This window comes from Choloepus didactylus, chromosome 5 (genome assembly GCF_015220235.1).
Source record: "Choloepus didactylus isolate mChoDid1 chromosome 5, mChoDid1.pri, whole genome shotgun sequence".
In the NCBI taxonomy this organism is placed as follows: Eukaryota; Metazoa; Chordata; class Mammalia; order Pilosa; family Megalonychidae; genus Choloepus; species Choloepus didactylus.
In genome coordinates, this window is record NC_051311.1 from 106810649 (window position 1) to 106832029 (window position 21381).

Here is a 21381-nt window from a genome sequence, read left to right on the forward strand (position 1 = left end):
AAGGCCATAAAGTGTCCATCAACAAAGGGTACCTTCACTGGAGAAAGGTCATTGGCATCCGGAAAACCTCTGTTAGCTGGGAAGGCACGTAGCTGGTGTCTGCTTGCTCCCAGGTTGTGCTTCAAAATGGTGTTCTCCAAAATGTCTGCATCAGCTTCCAATGGCTGTCTTCAAAATGTCTGTCTCAGCTCCAGCTCCTCTCTCAGCCCCTGTGTGTTCTTCAAAGTGTCCCTCTTCGCTGGCTGTAGCAAGCTCACTCCTTCTGTCTGAGCTTTTATAGAGCTCCAGTGAACTAATCAAGGCCCAAGCTGAATGGGTGTGGCCACACCTCCACGGAAATACTGAACCAATAGGTTCCAACATAATCCACACTAATACATCTGCCCCCACAAGATTGCATTGAAGAATATGGCTTTTTCTGGGGGACATAATATATACAAACCAGCACAGACCCCCTAAGACTTGAGAAACCATTCAATAAACTACTCTTTACTTGCTTTTAAACAATACCCATGTATATAATAGATACAGGCTAATATACTAATACAAGTAAGTCCTTTTCCAAGGAAGGCTCAGAAGGCATGACTCCACTGAAGATATATTAGCCCATAAAATCAAGTTACTGCTATTCTTATTTGGGAACTTAACTGAGAAATAAGTCTCTCTAAAGTTGTATCATAAGTAAAGATAATAGAAAGCATCTTAGAGAGGTCACACACAAATGAAGCCATAATTCTCTCATAACGGTGAAAAAATCACATTGCATGTAGCCTTTCTAGTAAGATATATATTGAGTGAACCTGAAGATACTATGCCAAGGAGAACTAAGTCTTTATGTAAGTTGTCCTTTTGACTTAAAATTATAATACCTTGCTCTCCCTCAATTCCATATGGCATTATATTTCAGCAACTCAAAGCATTAAAGTGAGCTCATATAATACAGAAATAACTATCTTGGCCTCCTAATTGCAAATATCTTGATTAACATAAAGCAATGTGTATAGTTGTAAGAAGCACCAATATTAAAATCAAGACGGCTGGATTCCAGACCCAGAGCTGCCACTAGCTGACCTTTGGTAAGTCCCAGACCTTGTTTTGCTTTCCTACAACGTAATGAAATTAGAAGACCTCTAAGTCTCCTGTTGGAAACGCTATGTCTTTGTAGCTAGCTGTAATCAAGAAAAGGAATTAGCAGCTTTTTCAGCCTATCCATGCAATAAACACTCTCTTCTCCTCTGCCCCTCAGTCCCTCAGTACACCTGCCTGATCTTCCTTCACCTTTCACTGCCCTTTCCTTTCTCCTGATACTGATGATCTGTCTTCATTCAACACTACAATATATTATTCTCTAGAAACATTATTCTCTAGGAATAATAGGAATAATAAGAACATTCCTAGAACACATTCTATGTGCCAGATACTGTGCCAAGCATTTTATATTCATTATCTCAGTTAATCCTCCCTACCACCTGATGAAATAGGGTAATATTATTTTCTCATTTTACAAGTTGGGAATCTAAGACTTACACAGTTTTGCCTTCACTCTACCTATAGATTCTATTTTCCAGTGTATACAATATAATAGTCATTAAGAAGGGTGAATGAAGTCCTTGGCCATGATGACAAAGAATAAAATGATCAAATTAGTGATCTTCTCACAATGCCTCAACTCACTGCTGCTATTCATGATTCTTTAGCTGCTTGGGGAAGAGAGCAATTTCTGCAGCTGCCTCCCTATAATAACCTGTATAGATCACAGATTAGGGAGTTTCAGCAATGGCTAGAGTTTGGGTGTGAAATGTCTAGCTTGATCAAGGACAATACTTCTACACCCATGAAGAGTGATAATAACGGATCAGGAACCAGAGATAAACATTTTAGTCACAGTGGCTTTCTTCCATTTCTAATCTATTGACTATAAACTGCTCCTGTTATTCATGCATATATTTTAAACTCACAAAGATGTTGTGCAAGTTAAAGGAACTATGAGAATCATTATATTGTAGTGGTAAAGAGTAAAGATTTTGTGTCCTTGAGTAAGTTACTTAACCTCTCTAAGTCACAGTTTTCTCATCTGTAAAATGGTTAAAAGTACCTATTTTCAGGGGTTTTGTGAGATTAAATAAGGTAATTTAGGTGAATTTTAGGTGAATTGCTTGACATGCTAGGCATGCAATAAATGTTAATACAAAAGCAGATACAGGTAATAAAGAATAATAATTAGGTAAAGATAACACATACATATATATATATACCACACAGATGATATAGATAGATAAGATAGGTAGAAGGTAGGTAGGTTGGTAGGTAGGGAGGGAGGGAGGGAGGGGGAGAGAGGGGGAGAGAGAGAGAGAGAGAGACCCATAGAAATGAACCTAAAGGTACAGGGCATGGTGCTTACTCTAAACCTCAGGAAAACTAGACCCTGTAATATGCTCAAATACCATAATACCAGCCCAAACACAACGATGGCCATCTTTCTTTCTCTCTATTGGGTTTGACAAAGCCAAAGAAAGCAATGTAAGCAGAAAGTAGCAGCACCAGAAGCTCTTGATTTACTGCTCTTGTTTTTACTGCAAAAGGCTCTGGAGCCACCTTGTGGCCACATAGCACAACTACCCACTACCAAATCAAACTCCTAGGAAGCTGTTAAGTCTGAAACTGGGATAGTATCCTTGATTGGTAATTGGAAGAAGAATCCCATCCTGTCTCGGTAGAAAACATACATAAAGCTCACTCTTATTGTCCATCTGGGATTTCACCTATTTCTGTTTTTTATTGAATTAACCCATATAATCACCCTCCCTGTGAAGTTCATGAACAGCTGATGGGTTCTTAAGGATTCCGCAGCTGCCAGTATAATAAGAGTGATAAGCATGTTACATGACTGTTTAGCACACTATCAGAAAAGAGCTATAAAAGAGGTGCATATAAAGGAAGGGGACAGAATAAGAGCTTTCAGAGAAGCTAACTGGAACAAAAAAAAAAAAAGCAGAATTAACGACAGGGCTATAACAAGGGTTTTGAGCACCAGCTACCATGAGTCAGGCTCTCTGCTAGAGATAGTAAAATGGCTAACACCTTAAGAAGCTCACCTGGGAGAATCACAATCAGTGTACTATGTCAGAAATCACCTGGTTAGTCCACACTAGTGGGAGATCTAGGGGAGGAACACTACCAAGTCTGTAAAACCAATTCCGGTACATAAACATGTTGCTAGGCCAAAGGAAAATTTAATCCATAAATATTACTTCCAGTTTTGGAAAGAAAATAAAACCCTTCTCTTTCTTGTCCCCAGTGAAAAATCCTTCACTGTGGCCAAGTTCAAAGCATCCACTCTTCCATTACATCTTCTCAAACCAAACAAATCCCAAGTCATTGCTCCATTGCGTCTATGAATTCTAGGCACCCTAGTCCTTATCTTATTACCTACCCTTTTGTTCCAAAAGGCCCTGCCTTCTTTGCCAGTCAATTCAATTACTCATGTTTCTTGTTTCCTCATTTCCCCCTAATAAATGTTCACACCTTAAAAGCAGGAAACAAGACTTCAATTTTTGCTGTTTCAAAACCCCTACTCTCCATCCCAAGTCAGTGAATCTTGAATCCCATCAGTCATTAACTCACTCATTGTCCACAAAGTTGTGGTCATCTAAACTCAACACTTTTCTTCTTCCCTCCAAGTCCTGAGAAAGAGGTGCCTTTGAGCAGAAGCTCAAAGATAATCTTTCCTCTATGTTCTGGATTCCATCTCTGTTGATTTTTCTCCAGAACCTAACTCCATCAATTATTCTCTTTTTCATAATATCTTCTCTTCCTTTCACTCCATTGCAGCCCCAATTCTCTCACTTTCCTTTCTCATTCAGTATTATTGGAAGCATATTCTGTAGTCATTGTCTCCAATCTCTTCTTCCTCAATTTCTCTTTGATGCATGGCAGACTAGCTTCCACCCTCAATAACTGTTCTTAGCAGAGCCCTCTTAAATGTCAAATCAATCAAACCCTTTTTGTCCTCTATTTCATTAGACCTTTTTATTGCATTTGATACTGTTGACCACTTGTTCCTACTTGAAACTCTCTCCAAGGTACCCTTCATTCAATAAGTATTTATCAACTCTCACTTTAGGACATGGCCCATACTAAGGCCCATACCTTTCTATTTGAAGATCCAAAAAGAAAGAAGTGGTACCTGCTTCTCAATAGTTTTCAGTCTATCATGGAAGGCTGAGTACACAGTAAGAAGAGGGCAGAGAAAAAAGGATCTGTGTCTCTTGATTCTCTTACAGATGCTTTCCATGTTCCCCTTTCTCTACAACAAAGGTCTCTCAAATTTTTTGTCTTACACCCTATCCATGTATGCATTCCCAACATAATTAACAAAAACATACACATACTACTATCATTAGGTAATATCTCAAGACAGTGAGATGAGATTTGTCATTAGCTATGCTGGACAGAAATCCATATTTCAAATAATTTTCTTGATGGCATCCAAAAAATTACTTTATAATGAAGCTAATAAAGAGATTAAACTTGGAATAAGAAGAATGCCAATGCTGCCACTTTCTTTTTGTTTTCTTATACTTTCATTATGGATATATTTTTTCAAACTGTAATATTCTTGCAGAGATCTGTTAAGTAACTGTTTAAACTGAACTTATCTTACAGGATTTAGCACAATGCTGTGTAGAGCCAAGTCATTTAATAAGTATTTGCAATAGTTTTATGTGTTAACTTGGCTAGGCTATAGTACCCAGTTATTTAATTAAACATTAGTCTGGATGTTGCTGTGAAAGTATTTTGTAGATGTCATTAACTTTAAGGGGTGGACTTTGAGTAAGGTGACTTTCTTGTAAAGGGATTACCCTTGATAATATGGGTGTGCCTCATCCAATCAGCTAAAGGTTTTTAAAGCAAAAATTGAGTTTTCCTGGAAAAGAAGAAATTGTCTCAAGACTGCAGAACCAGCCTCTGCCTGAGTTTCCAGACTGCTGGCCCACCGTACAGATTTCAGACTTCCCAGGCCCACAATCCCATGAGCCAATCACTTAAAATTGATCTCTTCATATACATATCCCTCCTATTGATTCTCCTTTTCTGGAGTGTCCTGGCTAATATAAGGCTAATTTATCTGTTGAAGTAATACAAATCAGGGCTAAGGTATCTTCTGTGCTAAGAAAAGATAAAGCATATTTCAGGTCCTCAGGAAGATTTAGGAATCCAAGGTGCTGTGAGAAACTGGAAGAGTGTTCAGAAATTCTCCCTGGACAGGCAGAAATGCTTGGAACTCGATGGGTGCCATCCTAATGCAGAATGGATCCTGAAAGAGACTATTGTTGCAGGTAATTTATCAAAATAAGAGAGAACAAATATAGAAGATTTATCCTCTTAATGCCCCTAATATTGGTTTTCAGTTGTGGCACCTGCCTATTTCGTTTTTAAATACATGTAAAAGCAGATTCTGTGACAATAGGGAATTCCATGGTGGAGACAAGGTGGGTTCCCACTGTGTATTACTCAAGTCCTGGCATATCTGGAGGGCCAGAAAGAAGGTCAAGTAAGAGGATCTCTTACATGAGGATGTTCCTTTTCAGAACATATAAGAATCTGCTTTGGTGCTAATAGCCTCCAGTCTAAGATTGAGCTGCTGAATAAGAAGTTTTGTATCTAGACTCTCAGGCAGGCTTCAGAATGTAGAATGCATTCCTTCTAATGAAGGAAGAAATCAAAGTACCCAAATTTGGTGTGAACATAGATATCACGATAGGAGATGAGAGTGTGGTGGAGACTTCTAGTTCTCCACCAAAATTTGTTATCCTCTCTTCCATATTCAGAGATCTTAGAAGCTGGCCATCTAGCTAGAGATGACATTTCCCTGCCTGCCTTGCAGCTAGATAGCCATGTGACTAAATTATCATCAATGGAAAGCGAGGGAAAGTGATGTGTACTTCTATCTTGGTTCTTATGAGTAAATAATTTGCACTGGTCTTGTACTCTTTCCCTTTCCTGCAGGCTGGAAAATGATGTGCCCAGTACATAGCTTCAATCACACTGTCAAAGACAGTGAAATGGGAGACAGCAGAGCAGCAAGATGGAAGGAACTTGGGTCTCTGAATGACCTCATGGAGCAGAAATGCCCCACCAATTTGGAGTGCTCAATGTAGAACTTTCACGTGAATAAACTATCTTCTTTAAATCACTCTCTCTCAGTCCTGTTTGAAATGATAGGTTATCCCATACCTTAACTAATGCAAAGAGAAAATTGAATGGATCATACGATGCTTTCTGTTAACCATTACCTTCCTTGATCCCCCCAATCTGGTATAGACTGGGGAAATTTTGACCAATTATATTTGGTAATAGAAGCAATGTCATACTATAGAAAAAGCACTGAGGTTGGGGTCAAACAGACTTTGGTTGAAGTTCCAGCTTGACTTCTAAAATCTGTACAACCTTGGCAATCCCACTTCTAGGTTTATACCCAACAGAATTAAAAGCTGGGACTCAGACTGATATTTTTACACCAATGTTCATAGCAGCAGTATTCACAATTGCCAAAAGATGGAAGCAACCCTAACGTCAACAAATGAATGGATAAACAAAATCTAATTTATATGTACAATGGAATATTATTCAGTCCTAAAAAGGAATGAGGTCCTGATACATGTAACAACATGGATGAATCTTAAAGATATCATATTGAGTAAAATAAGTCAGGCAAAAAAGGACTAATATTGTGTGATCTCACTAATACAAAATAATTAGAATAAGCAAACTGATAGAGTCAGAATCCAGAATATAGGCTACTGGGGACAGAGTGGAGATAGTGAATAGGGAGTTAAGGCTCAAAATTTAAGAGTCCCTATTTAGACGATGGAAATATTTTGCTAATGGATGGTGGTGATGGTAGCACAACATTGTGAACATAATCAAACCACTGAAATACATATCTGAATGTGGTTAAAAGGTGAAATGTTAAGTTGTATATATGGGAAAAGAATAAAATTTTTTTAAAAAACACCTGTATAATCTTGATCAAGTTACTTCACTTGATCAAGTTACTTGATCGAGTTTCTACACCTCAGTTCACCTATATACTGAGGATAATAATAATTAGATAGCAAAGACACTGAGAGAATTAAATGAGACACTCTATAAAGCCACCTACAACAGTCCTGGCAAATAGTATGTGTTTCATAAAGATAGTATCTTTTCCTCTACTTCTTCCTTCTGGAAACTCAAATCTAGGTATTGATAGGCATGTTTCTAACTTCATGAAGCAGGGTCAATTACTAAAAACCAGCTCTACCTCTCAGCTTCTAAGGCCTGTAGTTCCTCTAACAGTGGCATTCCTGGACCCACATCTTCCTGGAGCAGGAAGCAAAAAGAAAGGTATGTGCTAAGAAAGGTCACGAAGAGAATGTTCCCTATAAAATACATACCAAATGCTTGTGGTTTACATGACATCTAGACATTCGTGTGCCTTATCCAAACTTACTAAGACCCAGACCAAAATCACATTCCACAAACATTTACAATGAATCTGCCCATCAAATATTTAAGTTACAAGAGATACAAAGATAAAAATGGCAAGGTCACTGCTCTCCTAGAGATCACAACTTAAAGAGGGAAACAGAAACACATATGAAAATCTCTAATACAGGAAGCCTCTGAAAAGTACTATAATACAGTATCAACCATGTTATGGACATGTGAGGAAAGGAGAAATTACATAGTATAAGTAACATCATGAAGGTGAGAAAATCTATCCTTTCCATCCTGATGCTTTTTTTTTGCTAAGGTATAACCCCTTCATAACAACCCAGTGTAAATCTTCAATAGCTTGATATTTCATTCCCTTTGCCATAATATATTCTCAGGAAAGGATATAAATATTCATTCAGAGTAAGATATAAATAACTGGTAAGGCTTAATGTGATCCCATTTCCAGAAACAAGTGCCTTTTGATAGATGACCACAGATTTAAAGCCAACAATATAAATTGTCATAGAATTCTGAGCATCACTGAGTAGTATCCGGGGCAGAGATGGATCCGCAAACCTCAAAATAAATTACGTATTCTTAAAATCCACCTTGAACAGATGTTGATTCTCTTAGTGAATGAACAATATAGGTCTTTGTGTTAGGAGAAACTATATGGAAGAATTTTGTAAATCTCCAGTCCCAAGACTAGAACTGCCATTTCCCCCCTATTTTTTTTTTTTTATTTAACATTTATTGAATACCTGGGATTATTCTGAAGTTATCCAAGCACATTTCATTTACCCCTACCACTGCCTACCCATATGAAAGTTCCTTCTTCATTAAAGTTCATTAGAGCTTTTCTTAGTCTATGACAACTTTCCAGGGGTGGGGGAATATATTTCATTTGGTAGATTTAAACTAGACTGCCAATTGCCACTTTTGGTATTATTTAAACTTGTTGCCTCAGAAGCATAAAAATGTTAACAACGTCCCAAGACAAGAATTAAGAAAATCAAGTCTCCTAAAAATCTAGTACTGGAAAGGAACTCAGTGCACTCCCCTTTACAAAACAAAAAACCTGAAATTGAGATGTATACCTCTTAACCTCAAAGTCGCAACCACATCTAGCTGCCTCACCCTCTCTAAACCTACCTTCAGAAAAGAGTGCTGAAATAAAGGAAAATAACAAATGGATACAATATTTTTAAAATAAGCTCTGGCTGTTTTATTAAAGAAAATTTTTACATGATTTACTTAATGATATCAGAATCACCTGGATCAATGATAGCCAGTGTGCATACTTGTAGTATTTTCTGCATGCTGTGCCCAATTCAATATTATTGCCACTGTAGTGATGGACACCGGTTTTGGCCAACATGGCATAGTACTCTATTTCAGATTTCCTCAAAGTTGGGCAGTTGTTGGCGAGGATGATCAGTTTTGCTTTGCCTTGCCTGATCATCTTCAGAGTCTGCTTGTATCCCAGCACATACTTTCCACTTTTCATAATGAGTTGGAGCCTAGAGTTGATAGACTCCAGGGACTTCTTCGTCTTCGTTGCGGCCACCATCTTCCTGCCTTAGGTGCAGGATGGCCCCCAACCAAGAGCAGCCGCCAAGATGGCCGGGGAGTGAGAAAGGCCCCCCTATCATTTTTATACACAAAGGGGCCAAAGTGACCACATTACCAGCAGACCTTGAACTAGTGAAGAGAATTTATTATATGAGGCTAATGGAATCAGAAAATTTGGCCAGTAGAGCATTACTACATCTGTGCTAAAATAATTCTGACAAAATATTTCTCCATGAACTTTAGGCAACTTTGGACTTTACCTGAAAATAACAGCCTAATTCTTACTAAACACCACAAAAGGCAGTCTTGAAAATAGTGTTGATTGTTATTTGACTCACTATCCCCTTAGGAGACAGTTTTATTTCCAAAGAAGAAAAACTAAACAAAATATAGTTCCTGTCATCCACTTACAATTTACTGTCTATGGTCACTGTGCTTATCTTTAGTTGCACAATTTTTTAAAAAATCTTTTACACCACTGTACTCCATTTAATTCTAAAGAACAAGATCAGGTTCTGATTAGTCAGGTAAAAATACTCATGGATTCCAAGTAATTATATTTTTCCCCACAACAACTTAGTCTGAAATCACTAGGTCATATTTGACACCAAATACATTAAAAGACTGTTTTGTTAATGTACTCTTTTACTGTAGTTTAAGTTTATTATAGCTGAATGATCCACATTTGTTTGTAACTCACAGTTGAATTTCCATTTGTAAATCTCTAGTTTTTATGAGTCATACCAAAACTAACAATTTGCTTTTCAACATTTTTAATAACATCACATTGTTTTCACAAGTCAAACTGCTTTTGAAAGTATGTGCTAGAGATGCTGACTCAGATCCCTCTCAGACATTTTTTATTTCTCTTTCTCAAAAAAAAGTCTTTATTTTACACCCAAATCACAGGTTAATTGTATTCAAAAAAACTGCAGAAACTGCATCTATAATATAAACTCCTGACAACTCACCAAAGTTCCTTAATACCATATTTCTTTTCTGATGCCAGTTTTGTGTTGCTTTCATAATATTTACAATCTTATTAGTAAACACAATATTTTCCATCATTTTTCTTGGGAACAGACTATATTTATTCATCACACTAAAATATTGAACAAAAAATTTTCATAAGAAGCAGCTAAGATATAAAATTGTTAAGAGTTGAATTAGAAAATGAAAATAGTTGTGGCTTGATTTTAAATGTTTTAATTAAAAGAAGCCAGGAAGGCTTAAATGGGGCTTGCTATAATCATCCCATTTTATATTAATATGATAATAACTTCATTGCCCCTTTCATATGGAAAACAGATTATAAAAATGGGAATGACCTTTGCCAAATCTTAAGGTATGGAAGCATATTGCTTTCTTGTCCATTTAACACCCATGATAATTTTAAAACTTCAACAGTTCTTAAACACATTCAACAATTTGTCTTAATCCTTTATAGTCAGTGTCATAAAAAGATATTTTTTTCTAAAACTTTTAAATTATCATTATTTAGTTTCAGTAGAAATACAAAGTGTAAGATTGTATTTCTACCACAAGGTGTCAGCCCATGGTAATTTAATCTTCAACGGGCTCTACCACTACTTTGTAAAGTCAATGACTACAATAAATATATAATAAACATGAAAAGTCCTAGGCACCCTAGCTACGAATAATGGATAATCATAGAAAATGCGGCTGAGCATTTATTTTCCTCTGCATTTTCTAATCAAACTAGACTTGGGAATGTACACCAAATCCCCAGATGTTACAATTCATATCCCAAACATTCTACTCTGAGGCTATTTCCAACAACAAAGAGCAAATTCCTCTTCCTCATCTCCCTCATATTTTAAAAACAACCAAAAAATAAAGAAAGAAAGAAAGAAAGAAAGAAAGAAAGAAAGAAAGAAAGAAAGAAAGAAAGAAAAGAAAAGAAAAGAAAAGAAAAGAAAAGAAAAAAGAAAAGAAAAGAAAAGAAAGAAAAAAAAACCTAGAACTTTTCAAAGTTGACAATGCTTTTGGTTTGAAATACTTGATTGGGCTAGGAGATGGATATTGCATGTAATATCTCGAATGAGGAAGGGAAGGGGTAAACCAGAGTTTAAGAGCTTCTTTAGGTGGGGGGCAGCGTTTGTGAGGTGTAGGGTCCAAAATTTGGACAATTCAGGAGGCAAGTCACTTAGCGTCTCAGAGATTCAGATTTAGATTTCTCAACTGCAAGAACCCCTTCACAGACTTGCTGTGAGGTTCAAAACGAGCTCACATGTGGAACAGCTGTGTAAGTTCTAAAGCAGTTAGACTCAAAGTGTGATCTGGGAATGCTTCGGCATCACCTAGGAACTTAGACAGAATCTCAGGCCCCACGTGGCCCTATTAAGTACAAACTCTTGGGCTGGGGCCCAGCAATCGGGCTTTAAGGTGATTCTGATACACGCTGAAGTTTGAGAGCCACTCCTCCTACAGAATTGCACAAAGGTTTGTTATTTGTGGGGATAAAGAAAAGGCAAGGAGTGGGAGGGCGCTGAGCCGACCTTAGGCGGAAGGCTGGGCTATTTTTAAGGAAACTGGGAGGGGCCAGGTTGCCAAGTGGAGAAAGTTTAGGCTCGGCGTCTGAGGCCTCCAAAGCCGTTTTATCCCGGTGAGGCAGCCGGAGCAGGAAGCAAGCGGACGCTGCGCGCAGACAGGCGGCGCTTTCCCGACAATCGAGGAGGCAGAGTCTGCTGCCCGCGAGAAGGCCCCGCGTGGAACTGGTCCCTCCCGGCAGCCGCTGCCACCTCAACTTACAGTCAAGTCACGCCGAGGAGCGGGTGAGTCCTTTGAATGGTTCACGCTCGCGGGTTTCCCTCGCCTCCGTGCGTCCCTGCGCGGCCGCGGCGCCGCCTCTCAGCCTCGAAAGGAGCGTTGCACGTCTGCCTGGGACTGGGACCAGCGCGGCTCAGTTCGCCCCTTATCCCAGCTCCAGGGCCAGCTCCCTTGAGCGGAGCTCTCGGCAGAGCACAGGGCTCGGTTGTGGTCCGGGTTTGAGGTTAGGATCCAGTGACTCACAAGGTAGCCTTTAAGCTGGGGGATTTAAGGGATTGTTTGTCTTCAGGTTGGGTTCTGATGGCAAATTTTCCTACTTGGCAAAGTCGCTACCAGTTTGCATCGCATTGATGAATAATTGGTTCACAGTACTTAAAATCGTACAGCTTGGTCTTTTGGTTTCCTAGTAACAGGAAATTTTCATTTTAAGTCCTTGGAACATTGGTTCACTTTTTCAGGATCTGGTTGGGGTCCAAATTCCCTACAAATAGTCAATCAAGTCTTTAGATATTTCATGGACCAAATCCACTGGAAGGGTTTATAAACGAAGTACACGTTTAAATCCCTTACTTGTTCTTTTTATTAAAAAAAAAAATTCCCTTCACATCCTGACATTTAATAAAAGATTATTCATTTTGCAAGAATGTTAAGCACAAGTGGGAAGCAAGGGTTAAAAAAAAAAAAAAAAAAAAAAGCACTGTGAAGAAAAACATCTCCCTTAAACATAGTTTTAAATGTTTTCGTAAAGCAGCCCTGCACTTGAAAGTATAGAAGGTTTGGAAATGCAATGCAACTCACAATGTATCCCAGTCATTGGGTTTCCTCATATTCTAGACTCTTGGACAGCAACATGAGTCACTTGGACTGTGTCAATATTTAGCAGGAATATGGGGCCAGCTATCCTACTACAGGAAAATGGAACATCAGAAACATACTTGGCTTTTTAATGGGGCTTTAAAGTTAGAGAACTTCTGATCAAATTTTGCATTTCCTAAGCTCTGAACACTGCGCTCTTTCCTGCTATGTTTTGTCATGAAAAGATTTTACTGTAGAACTTAAATTATATATTTGATTAATGTCTGATGAAAGCAAACATATTTTACTTGGCTGTTATTTTATTACCTGCCTTCTGGACACAAAGTTGACGGTGGGCTACAGAGTCAGCATGCTCCCTTGCACCCTGGGCTTTTCCTTAGCATTGCTCTTCTGTAAAGTCATACAGATGAAAGTCTAGGTACTTCTCCAGGGCCACTCCAGCTTTCCACCTAGCTTCTGTACATAGTGGCCCTCAGTCAGCAAACATGCTGACTTGCTAGATACCCCAGAACTAGGTCTTGAAGAGAATCTCTCACCCTTTTTCTCTGCCTTCCCTCCCATACCACCATCTGTCTATAAAACTTGATCTTCCTATAAATTTATTGCACTAGCATGCAGTTACTTGTTGAAATGCCTGCCTTCTCTCCTAGACTATGAGGCTTTTCAGAATGGAGGCTCCATCTCATTTTACTTTATATTCCAGCTGCCTGACATTGTTCACAATGCAGTTAATGAGTTCATAATGACCAAATATAGATGTTCTTGTATCTTAACATCTTTGCCATCCTGCAACTCACTGAGTTAAAATATCCTGTAAGACATAGTGAGTTATTTCTTGTGATTTGATTATTGTGGATGATACTTCTATTCCTAGCCTGCTGAGCTACTCTATTTATAATGTTGGGTAAATCACCAAATGACTTAGAATAATAATGCTTCTTGAGGAAAGGGACCATAAGCTCCTCGGAGGCAGACATAAAGTCTCTTTCCTCCTGGTGTCTAACATAGTGTTGGGTTCCTAAATGCTTGATGATTGGCGTATGCTTCAGTCAGAACTCTTTTAGTGCCACTGATGAACACCCAACTCTAGCTTAAGCAAAAAAAGGGGCATGTATTGGCTTGTGTAACTGAGAATTCAGGTTCTGGTCTCAGGACTCTAAAAACTCCAAGTATGCCACTGGGATACAGAAGAGTCAACGTTTCTTGGCTCTGCTTCTCTGTCTTACTTTTCTCCTTTTCTGTTGAAAGTATCTTCCTCCTTACAAGGTAGGGAAAGAGACGCATGACAGGATCATATCATCCTAACCTAACAAAATCTTAAAGACATCTCCTTTCTCCCACTTCCATATATAAATATCAGAGAAGGACTCTAATTGGCTCAACTTGGATTGTGTGCCCATCCCTAAACCAATCAGTGTGATCAGGGTAATAGGAGACTATGAATGACCAAGCATGACGTACATGCTCACCTCTGTGGTAAGAAGGTGGATGTTATTGTAATTGGCAGCCTCCCAAATTGAATAGGATGGAGGAGAGGAATTTCTTCAAATCAAGAAGATGTTTTAAATTACAAAAACATATGGGAAAGAATGAGGGCAGACAAAAACAATAAATATACTCAGCATGAATATTCTGAAATTTTGAAATAAATATCTGAAAAATGTTCTAAGAGCACCTCAACAAAGGAAAATGGTGACATTCTGTAAAGACGGCCCCTCTTTACTCTTTGTGGATATCAAACCTTTAAAAGCTGGAGAATGTTTTAAGTATTTTAAAACTGTTCCTGCATGCAACTTTCCACTTAATAAAGTATTACAGGTGGTCTAAAATTCAGAAACATTTGAAATGTTTTCTGCCAATCAAATTTTTAAATATCTAATCTGTTTTTTTCATTGAATTTCATAAAGTACTAATTGGAGATGTGTTCTTCTGGAAATAAATTTAGAACTAATAGAAAAAATGAATATTATTGTGACATTGTATGTTTCCCTTCCTGAAAAAAATGTTACACTAAGTCTGGACGAGGATCTGTGAAGGGTATTAAGGAAAAGATTCCTTTCTTGGGTAAGACATTTGATAAAATAATTTTCTACGGGGTTGACCAGGAGAGTAGACATGTCAATAACTGAGGACAACACAACAGCCCCCACTGGAACTGTACTAATTGTTCATGACATATCACAGCCCATTACTCCGATAGGAAAATGGCACTCTGAAAATATGACCTTTTGGTGATTATCATGATTCACCCTACCCACAGTGTCCGTTCCGTTCATTGTCTAAAATTCAGAATACATTTGCCTCTAAAATCAATTAATTATTGTTTCAGATTCCAGTGCCAACCACAAAAGACTATTAAACACATAACTTCCTGAAGTATAATATATATCAGCTACCTCTAACCTCTACTGATAACATTAATACTCTTGAAAAAAAATGCATTCCTAATTCTGTTTACTTTGGGGGGTGGGGGGGAGTTAGGTTTTCTCCTGAGGAGCACCTGGAGTTAAATTCTACTTAAATAAAAGGCAACATCCGACCCTTCAAATTCCATATCGACATCTAAGTGACTCATTGGCCAGATAAACAAAGAAAAGCAAATACTATTGCCTGAGGGCACTGGTTTGAGACTCTAACAGATAATAATATGAGGTTAAATATGGAAATCAGTCACTATCTTGATCTGCCACTCTATTCTTTAAATGAGGAAATTTTCCATATTGTCTCATCAAATGTTAATAACATTAATAGAATAGACTTAAAGAAGATAATTATTTTTATTTTCATAGGTGGCTGAAGCCATACCATTTTGTAGAATTAATGGAGAGCAGAAAAGATATCACAAATCAAGAAGAACTCTGGAAAATGAAGCCTAGGAGAAACCTAGAAGAAGATGTTCATTTGGTAAAATAATTACTAATTAAATTCTATAAATATAATTCAAATGCCATTCTATGTTTCCTAGTGTTGTAAAAGTGATTTTTCACCCCAGTGTGCTGTTGTTTCCCCTGATTCCTATCGCTGATACTGTGATGGGCGAAGAGCAGTGTGGTATATGAGAGAAATAGTAGTGGACTGACTGTCAAGGGCTTAGCTGAATGAACTTGAATAAATCACTGAAAATCCAGGGTCTTGGTTTAATCTATAAAGTGAGAGCATTGGACCAGTTGATCTCCAAGTCCCTTCCAATTCTTTCTAACATTCTAAGGTTCTAAGTTTAAAAAAAGAAAAACCAGCAGCAATGCCCATATAACAGAAGCAGGCTTTTTTTCCATAGGTACCATGGCATCTTACCAAGAGATCATCAAGTAAATTCATTCGTGGGATAAGAATCATCTCTCCCACTTTTGCCCTCCTGCAGGATTAAATGTTTCTTTGTATATTATTTTACTGGAAAGTGGTGGAAACTTTTGGTACCAAACTCTTTTTACCTCTCTAAAGTATCTCAACAGTAGTTTTAACAGAAATTATTTGTTTTATCCTAATTATTTTATTAGGAAAATTAAGAAATTATAAGCACATACTGTAAAAGCTAAGTGTGAATAAAATAAAAGTTTACTGTCTAACTTGCTATCGTATAATTCTTCACCCTAAATCAGAAAATTGATCTCAGTTGATTATAGCCTGTTTTAACATGCAGAGGTGACTGAAGTTATATCATGCTCATCAACTTCTTTTAAATAGTTATTGGGAAAAGCATTGGAGATAACAGTGATATATTAAAATTCAAATGGCAAGACAGACCATTTTAAAGCACAAAAAAAAGAGAACTATGTGAATTAAAGTTACTGTGCATAAAATGAGATGAACAAGTAATCACTATTATAATTTCAAGCATTAAAATGTTATGGTTCCTCTTATAGGGCTCTAAGAAGTCAGGAATACCATACTGAGTGAGTAAGTATAGTCATAAAGTAACACAGTGTGAAGCACTCTAATATAAGATCTCTTTTTGAGTTATTTTACTTTGGTGGTTTATCAGTCAGTTGGGGAAATGACAGATTATTCAATGCAACCTTCTTTACAATTGTTGACTACCTAGAAATGCAATCAGAAGTAGAACTTTCTCAGTTAATAGAGCATCCCTGTGGGATTTGACTACTCATAGATTTTGTACTTCCTAATAGAATATCTGTCTATCAGTAGTTACACAGATGAGTTATTTTAGCAATATAAAATCAAAGTACAAGACTACTGATGGAAATTACATATTTATATCTAATAGTAATTATTATATTATTCCTGATCCTTACTATTTGAATTAATGAACAAGTCACTCTTCAGAGCTTTAGGGAGAGTTGTCCAGTACCAATAAAAAGATCATAAAACAAACACAACTGTCACAAGCTACAAGTTTTAATCATTTTTACCAAGGGCTTATCTTCTATTTTGGTTTCCCAGTTGCATCATCCCATTCTTTCATGCCTTCAAAATAGAAACACAGTGGTGTAAGCTTTGGTGGAGGTATTTGAAGCATGTACTTCTTTTGAGTTAACGAAAAATGAACAAAAATTAACAGAGAACCCCAACTAGCTAAGTGCACCTTTTGTCAGAGCTACATCCATCTTCTTATAACCAGTATCCAAAACAAGGTTCTAAGTGCCCTTCTTCACTGATAAGCATGATGATTGAGCTATAAATAGTTTCAGAAAAATTCCATTGTTTTGCTCAATTTTGTTTTAAGATTTTTTTTTCTTTCCTTTGTAGAATAAGGACTTGGGAGATACCAGCATGCTGAAAAGACCTGTGCTTTTGCATTTGCACCAAACAACCCCTTTTGATGAATTTGATTGCCCCCCAGAACTTAAACATGAACAAGAACTCTTTCCAAAATGGCGTTTGCCAGTTAAAATAGCTTCTATCATAGCGTTTCTGACTTTTCTCTATACTCTTTTGAGGGAAATAATTCACCCTCTTGTAACTACCCATCAACAATATTTTTATAAAATTCCAATCCTAGTCATCAACAAAGTGTTGCCCATGGTTTCCATCACACTCTTGGCATTAGTTTATTTGCCAGGTGTGATAGCAGCAATAGTACAGCTTCATAATGGAACCAAGTATAAGAAATTTCCAAATTGGCTGGATAGCTGGTTGTTAACAAGAAAGCAATTTGGGCTTCTCAGTTTCTTTTTTGCTGTACTGCATGCAATTTATAGTCTGTCCTATCCAATGAGGAGATCCTACAGATACAAGTTGCTAAACTGGGCATACCAACAGGTAAGATGACAGTGTTGACAATACCATTAAAAGTCTATGTCACCTAACAAATTAATCCTTTCTTATTTTAATATCATTCTCTCAAACCCCTGTTGAAAATCTACATAAAGTAATCTGCACTTTCAAAATTTCGTTAAAAACTCTTCACTGGGGTTTGTTTTTACAGTTTTCCACTGAGGAATTTTTTTTTAGTCTTAAAATAGTAAAGTACAAATTTAACAACATAAACAAATATTTTATTCATGGCCAGGGCCACATTTCAATCTTCTGCTACCTTCATAAGATACTTTTTAATGTTAATTGTTCATATTTTCTGCATCTTTACCACACATAACATGTACGTTACAATTCTAACCAATAAAACCAGCAAATAATTATTATAAAAATTAATTAAACTTTATATAAATGCTACATTCAAATAAAGAGTATAATAGCCCCTATTTCATTTCTCTTGGAAGAATGCAAAGATAAGTCATAAATTTGTGGAGGCCCCTAGTTATTAGGGCCTCCATAGTAGATGGAGGGAATATAGGAGTTTAATGTTCAGAGAAACAAGTGTGATTTGCATTCCTTCTTTTCTTTTTTACCTATAGGTCCAGCAAAATAAAGAAGATGCTTGGATTGAACATGATGTTTGGAGAATGGAAATTTATGTGTCTCTGGGAATTGTGGGACTTGCGATACTGGCTCTGTTGGCTGTTACATCTATTCCCTCTGTGAGCAACTCTTTGACATGGAGAGAATTTCACTATATTCAGGTAATGATATGTAAAATAGCTGGCCCCTCAGAGAGGTAAGCTTCTTTCAGTGCTTATGATATCTGCAGTGTATTGACTTTACCCCACAAAACACAGCAAATGTTTTCTGATCGCAAAGATCCCACACTTCTTCCAATTAATAATTTGATCTGCTATTTTTCCCTATTGCTTCTAAATAGGAAAAAGGTTTTCTAGACATGAATAAAAGGCATTACACAAATAAAAATATTCCTCTAACATTTGAAACTTGTTAGTTTTTTTCATGCAATATTTGCTGTCCCCTAATAACTACAAATTTAATAATTTAGGAATCCAATATCTATCGTTTGTTAGTTTCCAAAAAATAAAAATACTCTTACCTCCTACATAATTTTATTTGTTCCTTTGAAGTTTGACAGGTTTCTATCCAGAAAAAAAATCTCTCCTTGAAATATGGAGTTTAAGCCACCCGAGGCACTCTAAAATCTAATGTTAAAGCCTTCTTTCTTCAAGTTTTATTTTATGTAGTTTACTCACTTGAAGTTTCTAGATATCCTTGGAATTCAAAAACTGTCTCAGATTTACTGAGGTTAATCTTACACACTAAGGAAGGAGCTCCCAGAATTCACAAGGTGATCCATGTCTAACAAGATTCAAAGAACTAAATTTAATCATACGAATCACTGCCAAGATTTTTTTTAATTACCAGATTTAGGTAATATGAATGGACATCTTTGGAAAGTCCCACAGAGCCAGACATTTCCCATTATCCATTCTACATGCCCACACAAATACTCCAACAGACATTTTATCAGAAAATCTGATTAGGCTGGAAAGTATGTCTCTGTAGGAACTATTCCTACACAACTTAATGATGGTGCCACATTCTCTAAGCACACTATTTGCCAATTTTGTAGGTTTAGCCTGATAACCACTGGAATTCTTTGTTCTTCATGAAATGGCTTTCTTCTTACCTTGCTCTGCATACACATATTGACTACCACTTGAAAGATTTAATGAGGAATTCAAGCACTGCATCTTGACAACTGGGTCCATTCTAACACATAATAAGAACATGATAAGCATTTGGTAAAATTAATTTTCAACCATCCACATGTATTTTCAGTTACTAATCTAGAAACTTTTCATTTGGAATCTAAGAATAGGTTACACTATGATTTACCCTGCAGATTCATATCTGAAAAGCTAAATGTAATTATTTGATTGTTCATTAGGGCTTAGGAGTATTCCTGAATCATTGTTAGTTGGATTCATTCTGGCATGCTAATGACCATTTCCAGTAAAGTGAACAGATATCAAAAGTCATCCAGAATAGCTATATATGTTACCTCGTCAGAATGCCATAAAATTACATAGGTGCTATTTTTATGGAATATTATCTGTATAGTGCCAAGCACCCCAATTCAAGCTGAAATATTTCTTCACATGTCCAAATTTCTCTATTTTGTTCAAACATTGAAATATTTGTTGGCATTTTTCTATTTTGTTGGGTCGTGTCATTTTTCTTCAACAGAGGCCAAGGTTACTTGCTTCAGTACTCATCTACCAAAATCGGAGTCAGTCTCTTTAGCTGCCTTCACAAGTGATAAAGATCACTGCAGCCAAATTGATTATTGCAATGATCTTCATTCAATCCAACAAATAATTATTGAGCACCTAGATGTGCAAATCATTATGTTGATTCTTCAGGGATCGTCTGATGAGTAAGACAGTCACTGACTTTAGATGTCTCCTGATAGATTGAATTAAGGCAAATGCACAAGAATTAAAGCACAAAGTAAAATAGATGTCACAGGTAAGGTGAGCAAAGTGGTGGAGAAAGGAAGGAAATGGGTTGTCAGTCAGCTGGAGACTGAAAGGAAGAGGGTTGAGAATTTCCTCAACTTAGCCTGGAGACAAGGACATAACCAAAAGTAAAGGAATGAGGTAGAGACATGTAAAAAGAGTAGAAAGTCGTGAATGAACATTATTGATAAATGTGATAAGAAAACAACCACAGATGAATGAAGGGATTCCCAAACAAATGAGTTTGAAAACATAATTATGAAAACAGATCCAGATGAGGCAGGGTAGAATAAATTCTTATTGAACTAACCTTCACCAACTTAATTATTCTCTCTTTTTCTTTTGCAGAGCAAACTAGGAATTGTTTCCCTTCTACTGGCCACAATACATGCATTGATTTTTGCCTGGAATAAATGGGTAGATATAAAACAATTTGGGTGGCATACACCTCCAACCTTTATGATAGCAGTTTTCCTTCCAACTGTTGTCCTGGTATGTAAAGCCATACTATTCCTGCCATGCTTCAGGAGGAAGATATTGAAGATTAGACATGGTTGGGAAGATGTCACCAAAATTAATAAAACGGAGGTATCTACCCAGTTTTAAAAGTACTATTTAAATACATTTTTGTTCAATATTGATACATTTTATCATGAAACATTTCAAATTTGTATTTGTTTAATAAAATGACCATTTGAGTGTCTTAATTTATCTCTTTGTTTATGAGTGATGAGTTTGAAATATGTGTATTTCCTTGCAGATTTGATTCAAAGAAATTAAAATACGAATCTTTAGCACATTTTTCTAGCCAGACATTACAAAACAATCTCACCTGGTTTATCTGATGCCATGACATTATAAATTATGAGAATCTTTGAAATACTAGTCCTCATTACCTGTCCCACAGAATATCATAGAACATGAAAAAATATTATCTGAATCTACCACACAAGTATAT

The 21381-nt window shown here is 36.9% G+C and overlaps 1 protein-coding gene and 1 pseudogene across 3 annotated transcripts; both read left to right on the forward strand.

Annotated features, from left to right (window-relative positions):
- Positions 1 to 12019, forward strand: part of LOC119535401 — a 150495-nt pseudogene extending 138476 nt beyond the window's left edge.
- Positions 11598 to 21134, forward strand: STEAP1 (STEAP family member 1). 3 transcript variants are annotated; one of them, XM_037837480.1, is made up of 5 exons: positions 11598 to 11849; positions 15450 to 15564; positions 17368 to 17880; positions 18474 to 18638; positions 20772 to 21134. In XM_037837480.1, the coding sequence occupies exons 2-5, from the start codon at positions 15481 to 15483 to the stop codon at positions 21027 to 21029; spliced, it is 1020 nt and encodes a 339-aa protein (XP_037693408.1). In that variant the 5' UTR covers positions 11598 to 11849; positions 15450 to 15480; the 3' UTR covers positions 21030 to 21134. The 3 variants fall into 3 exon arrangements, with proteins under 3 accessions (XP_037693408.1, XP_037693409.1, XP_037693410.1); XM_037837481.1 differs by lacking the exon at positions 11598 to 11849 and adding an exon at positions 16524 to 16557 and having other exon boundaries at positions 15473 to 15564; XM_037837482.1 differs by lacking the exons at positions 11598 to 11849; positions 15450 to 15564 and adding an exon at positions 16300 to 16557.
- The last annotated feature ends 247 nt before the right edge of the window (positions 21135 to 21381 follow it).